The sequence below is a fragment of the Equus caballus genome, chromosome 23 (assembly GCF_041296265.1).
Source record: "Equus caballus isolate H_3958 breed thoroughbred chromosome 23, TB-T2T, whole genome shotgun sequence".
In the NCBI taxonomy this organism is placed as follows: Eukaryota; Metazoa; Chordata; class Mammalia; order Perissodactyla; family Equidae; genus Equus; species Equus caballus.
Genome location: NC_091706.1, coordinates 66,765,280 through 66,783,302, shown reverse-complemented (window position 1 = coordinate 66,783,302; position 18,023 = coordinate 66,765,280). Strand labels below are relative to the sequence as shown.

The 18,023-nt window shown below is 57.5% G+C and overlaps 1 protein-coding gene across 3 annotated transcripts in view; it reads left to right on the top strand.

Annotated features, from left to right (window-relative positions):
- Positions 1-5,105: 5,105 nt before the first annotated feature.
- Positions 5,106-18,023, top strand: part of NXNL2 (nucleoredoxin like 2) — a 40,262-nt gene continuing 27,344 nt past the window's right edge. Inside the window, exons 1-3 of one of the 3 annotated variants that reach the window (XM_023627573.2) lie at positions 5,106-5,230; positions 5,468-5,787; positions 12,442-13,029. In XM_023627573.2, the coding sequence (XP_023483341.1) occupies positions 5,486-5,787; positions 12,442-12,610 (471 nt within the window). In that variant the 5' untranslated portion in view covers positions 5,106-5,230; positions 5,468-5,485 and the 3' untranslated portion in view covers positions 12,611-13,029. Of the gene's footprint in view, positions 5,335-5,467; positions 5,788-12,441; positions 13,030-18,023 lie in introns of those variants that run through there. The other 2 variants (XM_023627572.2, XR_011431227.1) reach the window with 2 other exon arrangements.

The following is an 18,023-nucleotide window of genomic DNA, read 5'->3' as shown; positions in this document are numbered from 1 at the left end:
AAGCTTAAAGAAACACATGCATGAGACAGAAAAAAGCCATGGAGGGGCTGCAGAAGATACTGGAAGTGACATGTCTATCGTGGGCTGCCAGATGCTCTGCCCCACATGTCAGAGGTCTGGGGTCGGTTCAGGCTGAAAAGATTTTACAGGAAAAGCAGCTGCCTTTGTCTCTGACCTCGTTAATCAAGGCTTGAAGACGATTTTCCTTCCTGGCGGAGGCCGGCAGCTTCCGGCTGTAATTGCGGTGTGCCTCGTGGTGACGAGAAGCTGTGTGCGCCCAGTCACTTCACGGTGCCTTGTTCTCCGGGCGCGAGCCCCTCGAGGTCTCTGACGTCGGCCTCCGGGGAGGACTCGCTTGCTAATCCCCTCTCCTGGGAGCACACCTTCCAGCAGAGGGAGAAGCTGATGAGACAGGGCTGCTTCAAGAATGCTGAAAGCCAGGCCTGGGCTTACATCCTTCCAGCCCTGCCCCAGCTGGCCGACTCTTTGCTGAGTAACCAGCAAGCTTGCGGCCCAGCTGTCTCCCTCCCTCCCTGTCCCAGAAAGGAGTTACCGCAGCCAATGGAAGTAGACACGTCAAAGAAAGAGCCCAGGAAATTTGAAAGAGAGAATCAGAGTGGGGAGGCTGGGCTGGTGCGTAGGCTGACTCTGAGCCCCGGGCCCTGGGGAAGGGCCCTCCCTGGAGGGGCTCCTGAAGCCGTGGGGGCTCAGGCTCATTGGACTCTCCATCGTGCCGTGAATCAGTGTGGGGACCCTCAGTGCCAGGTCGCTCAGCTTGAGGCACCCTTGCCCCTGTGCAGTCACAGCAGCTTTCGCTTTGTCTTTCCTCTGCGCTGAGCCCTCCCCTAATCCTCTTTAGATTACAGGTATCTGGAAATAGAAAGACCAAGAATCCCGAGTCGTTGGGGGATGGGCAGCATCCTTGGTGAGCAGCACCGCCCGAGGGGACAGCAGAGGGAGGCACAGGTGTCTGGCAGGTGTGTGCTGGGGTTGGGCCCATGGGGTCTGACTCCTGGGCTCAGACCCTGGCTCCCCCTAGCCGGACCCAGGACTTTGGGGGGTTACTCAGCCTCCCTGTATCTCCGTTTTCCATTCTGAGAAATGGAGAAATCCACAGTTGCTCCAAAAGGGCCGCTTTGCAGAGCAGGAATCACGTCAGGTGGAGACGAGGGCCTCTGGCTTCAGCCGGGCCTGGGAAATGTGTCGGAAGCCCAGAGAGTCAGCCTCGTCATGATGACGTCTGAATGATGAAGTGGTCTTAAAGTGATCAATAGTGTCTGTTCCTGCTGTATGGTCTAACCTGGCATAATCATCTACAAGATAGTCCCCGATTCCTGAACAGCACGCACATAAGGGCCTAGGTGGGGTGGGCACAGCAGACACCCAGGGCCCTCCCTGCAGTGGCAGGTGAAGACGACACAGAGAATGGCGCAGCCTTGGAATAGGAGGCATGGTCAGCCTCACTCTTGCCCCTCTTTCTTCAGTTTCCTCAGTGGAATGTGTGGAGTCTGTGTGGTGCGTTTTGGTTGAAGGGTGTGGAGAAGTTCCGGCCTTAGGCAGATCTGCAGTTTGAAAAGGGAGGAGGGCTTTAACAGCCTGTTCAGATCCTTGTGGCTATTCCTCTCTGATACCATGCCAACACTTGACAAGTGGTGGTTTCTTCAAGGTTACTTGCAGTGTGGAATCTGAAATCCTAACAATGAACTTTTTGTCCTGTTACATTAAAATCAATCAGAACGTCTTGCACGTTCAGATTTTTTTTATCTGTGCATGGTTTTGTAACACTGTGCACTGGCCATTTGGAAAACATTAGTTCACTGAATTAAGCAGAACTTCCAAATGTCGACCCAGTTATTATACAACATGAAACATGTCACATTTGTTAATATCACCACCAAGCTCTCAAGAGAAGTCTTTAAGTATTGGGAAATTTTTGAGCTCATGGTCTGGGTATAAGCTTTTCAAATTTTTATTTTATTTTATTTTTTTTGGTGAGGGAGATTGGCCCTGAGCTAACATCCGTGCCCATCTTCCTCTATTTTATACATGGGACGCCTACCACAGCATGGCTTGGTAAGCAGTGTGTAGGTTCGCGCCCAAGAACCAAACCTGCAAATTCTGGGCCACCAAAGCAGAGGGTGAGAACTTAACCACTACGCCACCAGGCTGGCCCCTCAACATTTTAGTGTTTGCTTGAAAAATTGCATGGCTTCACAGGCAAGAAGTAATATCAGTGTTTTTCTCTTGAATTGACAGCCTTGATTTATTCATTTCTGAGAAAATGTCTGCCAGAGACCCACGTCTAAATGTTCATAATTTGTCTGCCAGTTGTTCTTTCAAGAAGAAATGATGTTCCATGAAAAAGTGGCTAGTTCAGCTTGCAACTCAAACAGTTGCACAAGTGCTTTTCCTCCAGAAAGCCCCCGCTTTTGGGTGCGCAGCAGAGGGCCTTATGCAAACTTCCGTTTTGTTGCACAGAAGATGGAGAAGCCTTGCAGCCAAGGTTTGAGAGTTAATAAAATTCATCACTCTGACAGCGCTGTCACAAACATTCCTAAATGGAATGGGCTTTGCTCCTGTGAATGCACGTAAGTGGAGCACACAGCCACTGCGAAGCATCATCTGGTGCCCCGGCTTGATTCAGGTCGTCCCTGTGGTTTTAGCCACAGCTGCTTTTGCACAGCAGGGAGAATGTCCACACAGTGAAGAAGGCAAATTCCATCATGGTGTTATTATGAAAACATAATACATAAAACATAATAATTTCGACCCTACAAGCCATCTGAAAGGATCTTGGGTCACCCAGGGTTCTGCAGAATACTTTGAAAACTGCTGAAACAGGGGTTTCTTTTTCTTGTAAGCTCTCTGGAGACAGGTAATTGCTGATTTGGGTTCTGTGGCTCAGTGATGTGAGAGGTTGAGGCAGAGATCTCAGAAATTCTCTTGGCCTTTTCCTCAGTCTCAAGATGGTTGCAGAAGCGCCAGGCGTCACATCCTCACTTAGCATTCAAAGTCAGGAAGAGGGGCAGCACCAGGCAGGGGTTTTTCTTATTCCTTTTGTATCAGGGAGACAAAGATCATTCCAGAAAGAGTCGGAAAGGAAACGTGGAGGTGCGAGGCAGGGAGAATGGGGTTAGCAGCACGAAGCCACAGAACCTGAACAAGGAAAGCACTTCTGGGCTTCATCATTTCTCATTTTTAATAAAACCAAAGTCTACATTTCTGATTTCACCATTTCTTTGTTCAAAGAGAGGAGCTACACAACATATTATTCCGTTCCTACAATACTTTGTGGGCCTTTTTTGAGGACTAACAAGACATAAAATAGGTAACTCACCTAACATGACACCCTGCACATAGCACTGAATAAACACTGTCATCGTGACACAGACCAGGCGTCCAGGGCCCTCCACAAACTGGCACAGTCCCGCCTGCTCTGGGATCTGCATCCACGCTCCTGAGAAACGTCCACTGCAGCTGGACCGAGATGCCATCCCCTCTCCCCAGCCCAAGGAGCCCTCCCCCGCCCCCCCTCCTTGGCCGCTCTCCTGTGAGGTCTCCCAGCTCTGCTCCGTGAAGGAACTGTCCTCAGCCTTGAGTTAGGGGCTGAATTGTGTGCCCCCAGCAAAGATGTGCTGGCATCTTGACCCCAAAACCTCTGAAGGTGACCTTATTTGGAAATGGGGTCATTGCTGATGTAGTTAGCTAATGCGACTGGAAGGGCCCCGGGAAGCCCCTTGAAGACTGGCTGAGCACGCTGGTGAGTCGTGGAGCTAGTGAACAAGCTGATCTGTGCCAGTGTGCACGGCCGTGCACGCGCTCGAGGGCTCTTGAGGGCCAGGTCTCCTCCTTACACACACGTACTCCCTCCGAGCCCCGCAGGAGCAGGGTCTCTGGGTGGGAGGGGTGCCTGCCCGCTGCTCTCCCCAGGATCTCCCCCTAGAGGGCTGCCCGGTCCCCTGGGTGGGCTGCTCTCCCAGGAATGGGCGCCCCCTCCCCCCCGGAGTATTAAGGAATGTTCTCTCCTTGGCTTGCTGTTGTGATAAAAGAAAAAAGGCCAAAGGGATCAAAGTACAGTCTTGATGGTATTTAGAGTTTACCTACATTCCATTCGTCTTGTTTCCGAGATTTAACAAAAGCCAGGGACCGCCCCATGCAAGATTTATACTGCTCACAGCCCCTCTCAGCTTTGTTCTCAGGTCCTCCTATAAATTCCCCTAGTCTTCCTGGAGTCAGCGAGGCGCGGTCGGCAGGGCGCTTGGGCGCAGAGGGTGCGGTGCGCCCAGCCCGGCTCAGCCTGGCTCAGCCCGGCGCCGGGGCTGGCAGCGCGCATCCGCGCGTCCGCGTCTGTCCCGGCGAAGCTGAGAGCCACAGGGCGGCCGGGAAGGCTGCCTGTCCCCCGCCCGCGACCCCGCCTTCGCCGCCCACCCCACGGCGCTTCCCTCCCTTCTCTCCAGGGCGCCAACGCTGTGCTTTCCTCGTTTACCTCGAGTTTTCTGGTTCCAGTGGAACGTAAGACCCGCGAGGCAGGGAGCGGCCGGGACTCGGCGCGAGGGGAGTACGGGCAGCTCCCAGGGCCGGCGGGACCCCGTCCTCATTTACATGCCGGATATTTTGTTCATCATGAACTTTTGGGCATTAATTTTGAATTTTTAAAATATGGCATTAGAATACTATTTATCCTGATCCTTGAGTGTTTTGGCTCTCCCCTGAATTTTGCGCCCCAAGCGAGTGCCTTCCCCTCCCGGGTAGGGAGCTGGAACTATTTTTCTCGCTGCCGTATTCCCAGGGCCTCCGGCAGTGCCTAGCTCATTAACACCCTGGTTCTCCAGAAAAAAGTCTTTAAGAACCGCCTCCGGTTTCTTCCAGGAGTCCGGGACCCTCCCAGCCAGGGCGCAGGGGGTCAGAGCAAACCCCGGAAAGAATGCGGCCCAGGGCTCCCTACCAGCCGTCCCTGTCCCCTCCGGGCCCAACCGCCCTGACCCTCCCGGGGCCGCAGGACACCTGTGGCAGGCAGGGCGGGGCGGGGCGGGGCGGGGCGGGGCGGAGCGCGGGGCGGCGGAGAGCGCGGGCGGGGGCCCTGGCGAGGCGCGGTGGGCGGGGCGCAGAGAGCGCGGGGCGTGGGGAGGGCGCAGCCGGGAGAGCCCGGGGGAAGGGGCCGGGCTGGCTCCGCTCCCCGGCGGCGGGTGCTGCGCTGTCGTCGCCGCCGCATCTGAGGTCGCCTGAGCCTGTGAGTGTCTCCCCCGCAGTGCGGACGCCCCTGCCCCAGCCGCAGGCTGAGGCCCGCGCGCTCTGCGGTGCTAAGGGAGACCAGACACCGCCGCCCGCCTGCAGGTGACCATCCACCTGCGCTCGCCACCGCCCCCGTGTCCCTGCGCCTGCGCTCACCCCCTCCTTCCCTGCAGGTAACTGTCCTCCACAGGTGTCCCTGCGCGCCCGCGCTCACCGCTGCCGCCTTTCCCCGCAGGTGTCCTCGCGCCCGGCCATGGTGGACGTGCTGGGCGGGCGGCGCCTGGTGACCCGCGACGGCGCGTGGGTGGAGGCCGAGGCGGCGCTGCAGAACAAGGTGGTGGCGCTGTACTTCGCCGCGGGCCGGTGCGCGCCCAGCCGTGACTTCACGCCGCTGCTCTGCGACTTCTACGCGGAGCTGGTGGGCGCGGCGCGGCCGCCTGCGCCCTTCGAGGTGGTCTTCGTGTCGGCCGACGGCAGCGCGCGGGAGATGTGGGCCTTCATGCGCGAGCTGCACGGCGCCTGGCTGGCGCTGCCCTTCCACGACCCCTACCGGCAGTGAGTGGGCCGGGCTGGGGCTGCGGCGCGTCGCCGAGTCTCCGCGCCTCCCCCGCGGTCTCGAGCTCCTTGGTGCCCCCACCCCACCGTTCCGGCCTCTCTCGGGTACATCAGTCTCTGCCTCAGCTTCCCAGGGAGGCTCTGGCAGAGGGCACGGGGATCCGCATCCCCAGGGGGGCCTGGCGAGCCTGGATCCGGGTCCACCTTGTCTCTGCCGTCGTGCGTCTGGGGCCCCGGGAATCTGCATTCCTAAAGAGCGCCGGTGATGCTGATGCTGCGGTCTGCAGACGCTACTCTGGGAAACGCAGCCTGGTGCCCCCACCCACGCACAGGGAAGACCCGGCGGGTGTGCAGAGTGGAGAGGGAGACGCGGGAGGCCCCCGGCCGGTGACACAGCAGCAGTGCAGGGCTGGGGCGATGTGGGGGGCTGGGTGCCATGTGCTGGGCCGGCGATGCGCGGGGCTGGGGTCATGTACGGGGCGGTGGGCGATGTGCCGGGCTGGGGTCCTGTGCGGGGCTGGGGCCGTGTGCGGGGCTGGGCGAGATGCGGAGCTGGGGCGATGCGGGGGGCCGGGGTTGATGTGGGGGGCCGGGGGCCATGTGCGGGGCCGGGGCAGGATCTCCAGGCCGAGGAGCCCGTGCTGGCCGCGTCGCAGTCTCATTCTCCTCGCGGTGACCGGAGTCTCTGGACTGTGAAGGCGCCTGCTGCTCCTGTAGGAAGAAACAGGTTACTGGACTCATGGACGGCGTGTGTCGGGCGACCAAAACCCTTGCTCTCTAAAGAGATCTCGCCCGCCCTTGCTTTAGAAAAGATGTGAGGTGGGGGACCCTCAGCTCTGTTGGATTTCGGAGTTTGAGGAAGAACTAGAAAGTGACCCTAGCGCTTCACTGGCTGTGGCCAGGGGCCCGGGGAGGGGGGGAGGGAGGACGCGGAGGGGGAGGTAGGATATGGGGGCTGAGAGGAGAGGAGGGGGCAGGAGGGAAGATGTGCAGGTGGGAGAGGGAGAGCATCAGGGGGAAGAGAGAGAAGGGGGGGGGGAGAAGACCGGGAAAGTCTTATTGGTGATAAATCTGAAGACTCTGATTTACTTGGCAAAAGGATTCTTTCTAGCCTCTTGTCTCCTGGTGGTTGTAACATGCATTTTGATTTGCTTAGCACTCACGTTATACACAGCTTTTGAAAGAATGCACTTAGCTCCGAAAGTGGCAGAGTGGCCGTGTTGGTAATTAGGCGAGAGCTCAGGCCCTGGGCAGAGCCGCCCCTGGGATTCACTGGTGGGGTGACCGCAGCCTTGTGTCTAATTGCCGAGAATCACGCGCATCACACCCGTGTGGGGACTGCGCTGATACGTGGACTGGAGCCACGTCCAAGGTTGTGTCCACCACTTGGTGTCTGTTGCCCCATTTCACAGATGTGCCACTGAGGCGCAGAGGCTGGGGCTCCTGGCTCAGAATCCATCTTTCTGTTCCGGCTGCTCCCTCTGGGGACCGTGGTGCAGCCTCGTCGGGGAGGGCCTTGCGGGGTGCCCTCTGCTCCCGGATTATCTGCTCAAAGCCCCTGAGTCCGCCGCAGCCACTGAGCTGCTCAGGGGCCCAGGCGGCCTGGTCTGGAAGGAATCCAGCGTGGTTTTCTCCTGGGAGAGTTAGCTCCTGTCCCTACCCCTGTCCGTACTGAACCTCGTTAGCCCTGTCATTGCTATTTGTGAGTTAGGAAAGGGGATTCTGTGGGACCACTTGGAGCTATGGCCTAATTCTGCTTCTCCCAGCCCGGATTTCTGGAAGCAGATCTTGAAGCAGAACGGAACCGGCCTCCACCAAGGAAAGCTGAAGAGGGTAGGATGCATCTGGCGCCTTCTGGGAGATTCGGGATGCATGCAGGACACAGCACTCTGCCTGGGCCGGGGAGGGCGGGCCAGGACAGGAGCCCCGTGGGCCCCCTGGGGCTGTCGTGGTGAGGGGCCCCGGCTGTCTCCCCTCAGTGGCCAGAACGCGTCCTCCGCCATCCTCTGGGCCACGCTAATCCCCCCAAGGCTCTTGAGGAGGAGCGATGGCTGCAGAGCCCCCACGGGGTTGCCCCGGGCGTGGCTGGAGGCAGGACCGACCTGCAGCCCATGCACCTGTGGGAAGAACATGCCTAGAGCCGCCCATGTCCTCAGTGTCCCGCAGACGTGGCTTTCCAGTGCGGCCACACGGAACCCGGAGACAGTCCCCACTCCAGACAAAGAAGAAGTGATTCCTGCCATCCCCACAACTCGAGGCCATTGCACTGGGGACCGACCTTCTCGGCCTGAATGAGAGGCAGCACAGAGGAGGGGCCGTCCTGCCTGACTACCTTCCCCTGTTATGGCCCAGAACCAAGCAACAGCTCCTGGCTTTGCCAGTGGGACCCTGGGTGTGCGCGTGCATGAGAGACCTGCGGGGTGGTGATGTTACGTGTGACTTCAAAACACCAGCACCCACTCGGGCTCTGGAACCTGGGCAGACCCCAAGGAGACCTGGAGTGGACCCTGCCCATTCCTGCCTGCTCTGGCCCCACCACTGCCCCCGGCCATGGCCAGGCAGATGGAGCACCTTGATTTCCAGGCCAGCAGGGTTGGGTTGGATGGAAGAGACAACTCGCCTTGGCCTCATTTCTTGGGTCAGAGCGGCACCATCAGAGCCATGAACTCAGTGGGTGGAGTCGGTGCCTCCGCCAGGCCTCTGACTGCCCTCTCCAGCCTGTGGTCCAGCTCCTCCTGGGCCTGCTGACTCAGCACGCCCCCTAACCACGGAATCTGCTGAGTCTGCGGCTCTCCAGTCTTCTCTTTCTCTACTCATTGCTGCTCTGCTCCCTTCCTGGAGGTCCTGGACCATTAGAATATTCAAATGGGTCCCCTGGCGTTGGTGTTCCCATCTAATGTACTCTCCTTCTTGCACCAGCCTTGTCTTGGGTCCCGGTGAGCCTACCCCGGCTCTCCAGGGGCTCCTGGTTCCTGTTGCCCACAGGGCTCCATCCATGTCTTCTCCTGCCCTCAAGCATTTGACCTCACTCATCTCCCACCCCAGCCCTTTCCACCTGTGTTCTGGCCCAAGTGGACTACTGACCACTGAGTTCCAGAATACTCCACACACTTTCCCACCTCCAAAGGTCGTATACATGCTGCATCTCCTCAACCCTGGAGCCCCCACTTCTCTGCCTGGCAGCCCCTCCTTCTCTGTGCCCCTAGGAACTCTGGGAGCATGTCTGGCCGGGAGGGCCTGTCCCCTGCAAGCCCAACGTACCCCTGTGTTAGGAGTGTGTGTTTGGGGGTCTCTTCAGCCCCTAAGCTGAATTGTCCAGTGCTTGGTGCCTGCAGGGCACTTGTTTGATGGTCGGTTGGAGCAAGTAGAGAGATTTGCTTGGTAACAGTCTGCCCAGAGCCGAGGTGGAAAGAGACTGGAGCCAGAAGTTGCCGTGGCAACCCAGAAGCGGCTGTGCCAGGGACGAGAACGCGCTGCATTAGGCGAAGGGAGGGAGCGAACACTGCAACAACCCCCAGCACCGGGGACAGGGAGGAGCTGGGCCCTCCAGTTTCCCTGAAATGGTTAAGATGCTCAGTTATCACGACTTCCTTCTGCCCAGCAACGAGGCTCTCTCCTTTCCAAGGCCTGGTCTGCTCTCTCTGGACCCAGTGCCCAGAGGGATGGAGATGACTACAGGGGAGGGGGGTGGTTCTGTGCCTCTCCCATGTGGCTCCAAGGTTACGGCTGTCCCCAGGCAGAGGCTGCCATGGTGGCGATTTGCGGGCCCACAGCAGGTGACTCTTTGAAGCTGGAGCAACCCAGTGTCTATCCCACACTTCCTTGCTCCTCAGAGCCCACCTTGCCTCTCATCCCCCTAAGTGTGTCAGAGCTTGATTTAATGTTGCAAGCGATTAAAACCACAGCAACCAAAGCTTAAACAATAAAGGTTATTGATCAGCTTAACTGAAACACTCAGAGGTCAGGAGCTGGTCTCGAGGGAGGCAGGAAGCCCCTGAGGACACAGTTTCATGGCTGTGCCTTCTGCCATGTCTGCTTCATGCTCAGGCTGCAGCCAGTGGCCACTGGCAAATCCAGTCTCTCCTCATGGTGGCAGAGCAGCTGCTGTGTCTCAGGCTGCACATCCTCACACCTTCTTCTTTCCCAGCACACAGGCAAGCGCTCCATGGTTCTGAGTCTGCTAGTTTTCCATTCCTGTGCTGGTTAGTGTAGCCAAGGGCCAGGGGTTATGCTGACTGGGCACTTGGCCCAGCTGGAATTGGGGGTGGGTCTGCCCCACCAAGAAGAATAGCCAGCAATTACTCAGTACTTATTATGCGCCAAGCCCTTAGCTAAGCTGTACATGTATTAGTCATTTCATCCTCACAACAGGTCTGGGAGGTGGGGCCCTGGACCAGCATCAGCCACAGTGCCTGGGACTTATCAGGTTGTAGATGCTAAGTCAGGACCCGGGGGCTGGGGAAAGTGTGTGAGGGCCTCCAGGAGACCCCTCACCACTGTCCAAGCCCTCCAGGGCCTCCTCCTCCTGGGGGGTAAAGCCCCAGTGGACCACCCCTCCCTTTCTTACACACCCCCAACCTCCCCCCCCGCCCCCAGCCACAGTGAGGGCTCTGTGGTAGCCCAAGGCCACGCTGCCAGACAGGGGCGTCAGGCCCGGGCAGCGCAGGCTGTGTGGGTAGCTGTCAGGGTGGCTTCTCTTGTCTGCATGTCTTGTTTCATGCCTCTGGAGGAAGCTGGTTTCTTAGCTGTTTCAGGGGCTGTGCAGGATTCTTACAACACCAGGCAGGATGTCTCCTGACTCGTCTTTTTCCCCCCGCCTGGTTCCTAGACCTGCGTGGCCTCTTGGTGACAGTTTGTCCCCTTGGTCTGCAGTCGGCGTGGATTTGGGTCTCACTGCGGGACTGTCAGTCCTACAAATGCAGTGTCAGCAGAGCTGTCACTCTTGTGTCCTTTTCATTGTGGACGAGCGTTTTCATGTACAAGTTGATCTATTTTTTCCTGCCCACGTGAGTAGGTGGTGGACACTGCGTGGACCGGCTTCCGTGAGCCGCAAGAGTGGCGGCCGTGTGCAGTGTTTCCTTAGGGGACGGGCCGTCCCTGTGGTTGTCGCAGGTTCTAGGAGTGATGGTGGCCGTCTGTCGTGTCCCTGGGTGCGGGTCGCGTCGGCGGTGGCCAGCATGTGGGCCGCCCGGCCCCTGAGCTGCCCGCTCTTCCCTCGTCGTCGCTCCGTCTCCCTGGAGCTCTGCTGTGTCCCTCTTTCCCAGGAACGGGTTTGGTTTTGTGGCTCACCCCGTGTTGCTTCATTTCCTGTCTCCGTGATTTCTGTCCTGAATCTTTTGCCTTCTTTCCGCTTGCCTCGTGTTTGCCGCATCACTGTTTCTCAGCTTCCTGGATTAGAGGCAGAGCTGGTCCACGGGGAGGCCTTTCAGGTTCCGATACGCGTGTTTGGACCACGACTTCCTGACGTGCCTCCCCGTAGCCACAGCCGGGTGCGTGGTGTGTGCCACGTTCCTCTGCTTTAATGAGTTTGTCATCTGCACCGTTACTTCACACCTAACATATGGCTCTTCAGTTTTTAAATTCATTCCAAAAGATTATTTCTTACTGGTTTCCAGCGCCATTGCCTTATGGTCGGATTGAGTGGCCTGTGTCCGAGCGGTGGTTTGAGATTTAGTAGGACCCCTTTGTGACCGAGCACACGGCTGGTGCTGTCCCTGTCTCATGGACGGGCCAACACGAGGCGGATTCTCTTTGTGGTGTAGGGGCTGCGTGGCTCTCCTGAGCCAGGATTTGTCTTTGCCGCGAGGCCGGGAGACTGCGATGGCGGCGTCACGGGAGACTTGGTGACAGGAGGGTCTCGAGAGCATTTTCCTTCCACTCAGGTTCATGATCCAGAGGCTGACAGTGAGGACAGCAGGTCACTGATGCCCGAGGCCCTGGCGGGCTGGCCGCGGGCTCTCTTCAGCCGTGCTGTCGCGGGGAAGGTGGCAGGGACTGCACCCGAGAAGGTGACGCTCCTCTCCCTAAGGGGACATGAGCCGTTTTGTGAAAGGTCACTCACGGGGTCACAAGTGACGGGGAAAGCAGCCACGAAACGTTTCATCCATAGCGTCAGTCAGCGTGTCCTTGAATCTGTGGTGCACAAAGTCTATAAGGCTTTGTGTTTATCTAGAAAGCACGGAATTTCAACTTCTACCATTATACGCACCCGCTATTTTTCAACATCTTGAAACATAGGAGGGGTAAATTTACTGGGTTGTCTGTGGGTTTAGAATTGCACCGTACGATACGATAGCCACCAGCCACCTGTGGCTACTTAGATTTAAATTAAAATTAACTGAAACAAAGACTCGGTTCCTCAGGCCCACCAGCCACGGTTCAAGCGCTCGGGGGTCACATGTGGCTGTGGCTGTGGCATCAGGCAGACGGGTGCAGAACAGTCCGTCCCTGCACACACTCTCTGGGGCGGCTCTGGCTTAGGACCGATGGCCGCGAGGAGAAAGGAGGCACAGAGGGGCCCCCAGGGAGGAGGGCGCCAAGGGCTGAGGTGCAGGCTCTGCAGGCGCAGCTGGCCCCGGGGGCCCTGGTCCCCTCCGATGAGTGGCAGCCCGCCTGTCCAGTGCTGACCCTTGGCCCGCCCTCTTCTCTCTGCAGCGAGCTGAGGACGAGGTACCACATCACGGTCACTCCCAGGCTCGTGGTCCTGAAACCGAGCGGTGAGATCATCACTGACAAAGGGCGCAAGCAGATCCGGGAGCAGGGGCTGGCCTGCTTCCAGAACTGGGTGGAGGCAGCTGACGTCTTTCAGAATTTCTCTGGCTGAACTGGGGGATCTCCAGGGACCTGGAAAGGTGTGCGTCGCACTGGCAGCCACAGCAGGGTCTCAAGAGAAGAGGAGCGTGCCCAGGTTACCTCTCTGTTGGTGCTGGTTCAGTTTATTTCCGAGCAGAAGCCCTCAGCTCTGGCAGAAAGAAAATGCTGCCCAGGCAGTGGGGCCCTCCCCGTGGCCTTGTTGGTGGTCATTTTTGTTATTCTTGGCGTAGCTTTCTCCCCATGGACTTAAGTATGGTCACATTGAGCTGTTGAAAATCTATGCAAAACATGTATTTATACAGGCTCTTCAGGTAAAATAGTATAGTATTGATACATTTTTTGGAGATCTATTTATTTTAATGAGATGCTTTTATTACTGAAGCTTGCAGAATCTATATCTTTTAATAAACAGGCCTGTTTCCCTCTGGAGCCTGCTGAGGTCCTTCTTGCTCGTTGAAAACCAGGCACCCTTATAAGGAAGTGAAGCACTCGAGACGTACTGTCCTCAAACACCTTGTTCTTTTTTTCAAAGGGGCTAGTTTTTAATTGTGAGTCTTCTTGGGATTTTTTTCTTCTCTTTGTTTTCTTTTCTCACACTTCTTTTTTTTTTTTCTGCTGAGGAAGATTCCGTCTGAGCTAACATCTGTTGCCGATCTTCCTCTATTTTGTATGTGGGGCACTGGCACAGCCTGGCCACGGACGAGTGGTGTAGGTCTGTGCCTGGGAACTGAACCTAGGCTGCCAAAGCAGAGTGTGCCAGACTTAACCACTAGGTCATGGGGCCAGCCCTCACACTTATTTATTTATTTATTTGTGTTGAAGAAGATTGGCCCTGAGCTAACATCTGTGCCCATCTTCCTCTATTTTGTATGTGGGATGCTGCCACAGCATGGCTTGATGAGCAGTGTGTATGTCTGCACCTGGGATCCAAACCTGCAAACCCCTGGCTGCCCAAGTGGAGTGCATGAACTTAACCACTAGGCCATGGGGTCAGCCTGCCTCACGTTTATTTTTAATAGCATCATAATATCTTGGAAAGAAATGAAAATTTCAAGGCTATATATTCGTGTCTTCCATGTCAAACCTCCACATTTCCTAAAAGAAGCTGATCCATCCGGGTAAACAGAAGCCCACACATAATCTTTGCTAATAGCAAGAGGACTGTTTGCGCTTGCAGGTGCCAGCCTCAGGCCTCTTCCCTCGCTGGCCGGCCTGCCCCCCACGGCCAGTCTCCTCACTCCTTTCCGTCTTCATTCTGATCTGGACGATTGGCATCATGGAATACTGGACACCCACTCCAGCCCAGTGCCCATCTGCTGACTCGCCCGGCTCGCTGGGTCCGGCAGCTGGGAATCTGGAGCAACACTGTCGCTTGTAGGACCCAGGAATCCATGCATTCCGGTCTGCAGAGCCGTGCGGGCAGCATGCAAGGCCCCCGGGTTGCTCTGGGAAACCTGGGATGTGACAGCTGAGTCCTCCAGGGTGAGACCACGTTGTCGGCTTAATTAGAGCGGGACCGGGGCCTCTGCGGCTCAGTCACTCTGTCCGCCACCGGCTCCTCTAGGAGTCGAGTTCTCTCCACGGGAGACTGAGACCCAGCATCATCGGAGGCCACGGTTGACTAAAGACGTGTTTGATGGAGCTGAACCGGTCATTATCTGCCCCAGAAATAAAGCATGTAGGAAGGCAGTTTTCTTCCCCAAAGCAGAGAGGGCATATTCATTTAATTATGGTATTTTCTTCCAGCTTTATTGAGGTACAACTGACACATAACCTTGTGTGAGTTTAAGGTGTGCAGCTCGATGATCTGACAGACTTAGAGATCGTGCACCCATCAGCACCGTAGCTTAGCTCCCGCCTCCATCCCGTCACATCATTACCGTTTCTTTTTTTGTGGTGAGAACATTTAAGATCTAATTATGGTATTTTAAATCACGCATTGTTGGCAGAGGATGGGCATCTCTTGCAGGTGGAATGTCCACAAACCGTGTGTGTGTGTGTGTGTGTGACCCACAACCACAGACTTCTTAAAAAGTGGAGCTGTGTCCCTCCTGGTACACATGCCACATGGGAGCCCCGGACCGTGCTGACCCCATGGGCTGGGGCGCCCCACTGCAGGCTGGGGGCTGTGTGGGATCATGTGGCACTGCTACACCCCACCTGAAACCCACCTGACCCCACTGCCCTGGGGCACAGTCCCTCCTCCAAAACACAAGGCCCACGGGCAGTAGTTAAAAAGGAGCTCCCCCTGGCACCTGCATCCGTGAGAAATGACTGGGGAGGTCCATGCCGCACGCCAGGGCTCCGCAGCCAGATCACCTGCCCTCCACGGTCTCCCTCCGGCATCTGCCGTCCACTCCCCCAGGCAGCCCGCTCGGCTTTGTCCCTGTCCCCGCCCCTTGCTCTCGATTCCTCATCACAGAGCTGCTGTGGCTCCTTGTCCTGATGCTGCATCTCCTCCCGGGGAGCTGGGCTGGCCACAGGCTTCCTTGTGGCTGAGGAGGCGGCAGTTCACCGGGTAAAGAGGACATTCTTTATCTGCTCCGGGGCAACAGTGGGAAGGCTGGCTCGGGACCTCGCAGACCAGGTCTCCTTCCTCTGTCACATAGGAGATCTTTCGTTACTCCAGGCAAATAGGATCCCCGGGGTGAAGGCCTGTGGTTTGGGGTCAGCATTCTCAGTGATTGGGTGTAAATCATTTCTCTTCCCCATTTTCTTACTTTCCTATTTTCTTTCTGAAGCAGGAAGGTCATTATCTTTATCTTCCTTTCCTTACACACGTGTCTTGATGATTTTATTAGTTATGAATAACCATGTTTGGTTTAGGGGAGAAGTGCATCATAGTAATGCAAGGTTGTGGATATTCATTCATTCATTCACTAGTCCAGTGTCTGGTGCCTTTCGAGCATCTGGGCTGGCAGACGTTAAACATGACAGCATCACGGTCTGTGAGGGGGCTGGGGAGGGAGCGCGGGGACCTCAGGCAGGGTCGGGGCTCGGTGGTGAGGGCGGCGGATGGAGCTGGAGGACTTGCAAGGACACCTGCTCACCTGAGGCCTGTCTCAGATCTTAATCACCATCTCAGCAGCCCTTCCCCGGAGCGCGGGTCTGAGGCTGTCCCCAGGGGTGGCGTTATTTCTCCATGTTGATAACGACCGTCTGCTGGGAGTTGGACCACAGAATGTCTCTGCGTTGAGGGAAGACACTTAGGAGTGTCTCTGTGCTGCAGAGCCCCGGCTCTGATGGAGGGCGAGTCCGCCCAGTGTCCGGGCCCGGCCCCGCCAGCACACTTTGCTCTGCGATCTTTTCCTGGAACAGCTTCACGAGCCTCCTGCGCGTGGCCGGCCTGCCTCACGTGGGGCTCGTGAGTGGCTTTCCTGGAAGGATCAATATAACCGACTGGCTCAAAGAAAGCCCCAGGTTGACAGGACAAAAGGGGATGGGGTGGGGATTTTCGTGGTCCATGGAGCAGGTTTTGTGGGAAAGAGGTTTGTGAGGCTTCCAGATCACAGGAGGAGAGAGGCAGCATTTTTAGCTGCGGCCGACATCTTTGCTGACTTGTCTGGAAGTGTCCCTGACGAGGCCCCTCTTTTGTCCCTGGTCTCCTGGCTTTGGAAGAGAACCAGGAAACCGCAGACTCGGGTGGCTCCCTTCCGGGTAGGCATCAGAGCCACCTCCGGAGTTCCTGTGGGGACGTTCAGGCCCTGGAGGCCACGTGTCAGGATCTCCGGGCGCTTACGCCCTGAGGATGGTGTTAGGGTGACATTGATTAAACAGACACACACACGTAAACGAAGCACCTTTGCTGTCAGAGTTCATCCTGATTTGCAGAATCAACGGCCTTGAAACGTTCTTCCTCCTTCCCCACCATCGGGGCAGTGGCGCCTGCCAGGATCCCGGAGGAGCGTTGGCCTTGTCCCCAAACAGCCCCCGACCGGCCATGGTCACGGATGCGCCCCCAACCCTCACCCTACCCAGGGGCCACGGCGAAAACCAGAAAACAAACTCAGCAGGGTCCCCTTGCGCTAAAGAACCCGAGTCAGGAGGAGAGCGCGATTTACGGGAGGGGCACTTCATCCTCCTGCTTCATGATCCCTCCCGGCCAGGACACCCTTCCGTGGCTTGTCCATCCTCGCCTCATCTGCAGACGCCGTCTGAGGACTTGGTCAGTGGGAAGACGCTTGTGCCTCCTCCTCCTGCCAGGGCCCCCAGGACTTCGGTCCACAGGGGAGGAGACAGGCCCCTCTGGCCCCAGGTGGCAGGTCACTCAGTGCTCACAGGGCCCCCGTCCCCACCTTCAGCCTCTTGGCACCTGCACCAGTCGGCTGAGACTGTGTGAGAAAGCAGCACACAGGGAGCAGGTTAGACGACACAAATCTATTCTCTCCCAGCCCTGGAGGCTGGACGTCTGAGCTGCGGGTGCAGCCAGAGCTGGTTCCCCGTGAGGCCTCCATTCTTGGTGTGTAGATGCCGTCTCCTCCCTGTGTCCTTACACGGTCGTCCCTCTGTGCGTGTCTCTCTCCTGATCTCTTTTTCTTATGCCGACCCCAGTCCTGTTGGATTGGGGCCCCTATGTGTGACCTTATTTAACCCAATGCCCTCTGTAAAAGCCGCGTCTCCAAACACAGTCACATGCTGAGGTCCTGTGGCCAGGGCTTCAACATAGGGATTTCAGGGACAGGAGACCCGACTCAGCCCACAGCGCCCGACACTCACTCCCCAAAGGGCCCCACGCTGGGCAGACAGACGCCTGCTCACACATAACACACCCCGAGTTCCAGCAAACCCAGACACCCAGAAACGGCCCAGGAATGAGGAGGGGGCCAGCCAGCCTTTCAGAGGCCTCTTTCCCTTCCAGGCCACCCGCTCTCCTGCCCTGCCCGCTCGAGGGGGCCTCTGGGGTACGGGACAGGGAGCACAGGGCCTCTGCTCCGGGCTGGACTGGCAGACATCGCGGCCTGCAGGCAACACGGCGAGTGCGTGGACGCCACCAGGACCAACAGCCGCTCCCCGGAGGCGGGAGGCTAACTTTAGGCTAACCCAAGATGCTGGGCTCTGAGGAGACCCCAGAGAGGCGGCCGTCCGGGGGGTTCTGCCCTGAGACAGGGAGCTTCACCACCTCCCAGGCTCGGTCCTCTGGGACTAGCCGCCTCCACTGCTTGCCCCTCCAACAACAACGACAGCAATAGTAGTAACTGCAGAGGGCTCGCTGGTACCCAAGCCTGTTCACTGGGTGTCCCATCCCTCTTGGTGTGTGGCAGGCTGGGCGGGCAGTGCTGGCAGCAGTTCCTGGCCAACCTGAAGCAGCGGTCCACACTCTGCAAGGGGGGAGGCTCCCAGATGGCTCGCTGCCTCCTGGGCTCGCTGACCGGCCACTTCCACGCCCCAGGCTGAGCAAAGCCATCGGGTGGCAGGATGGGCCA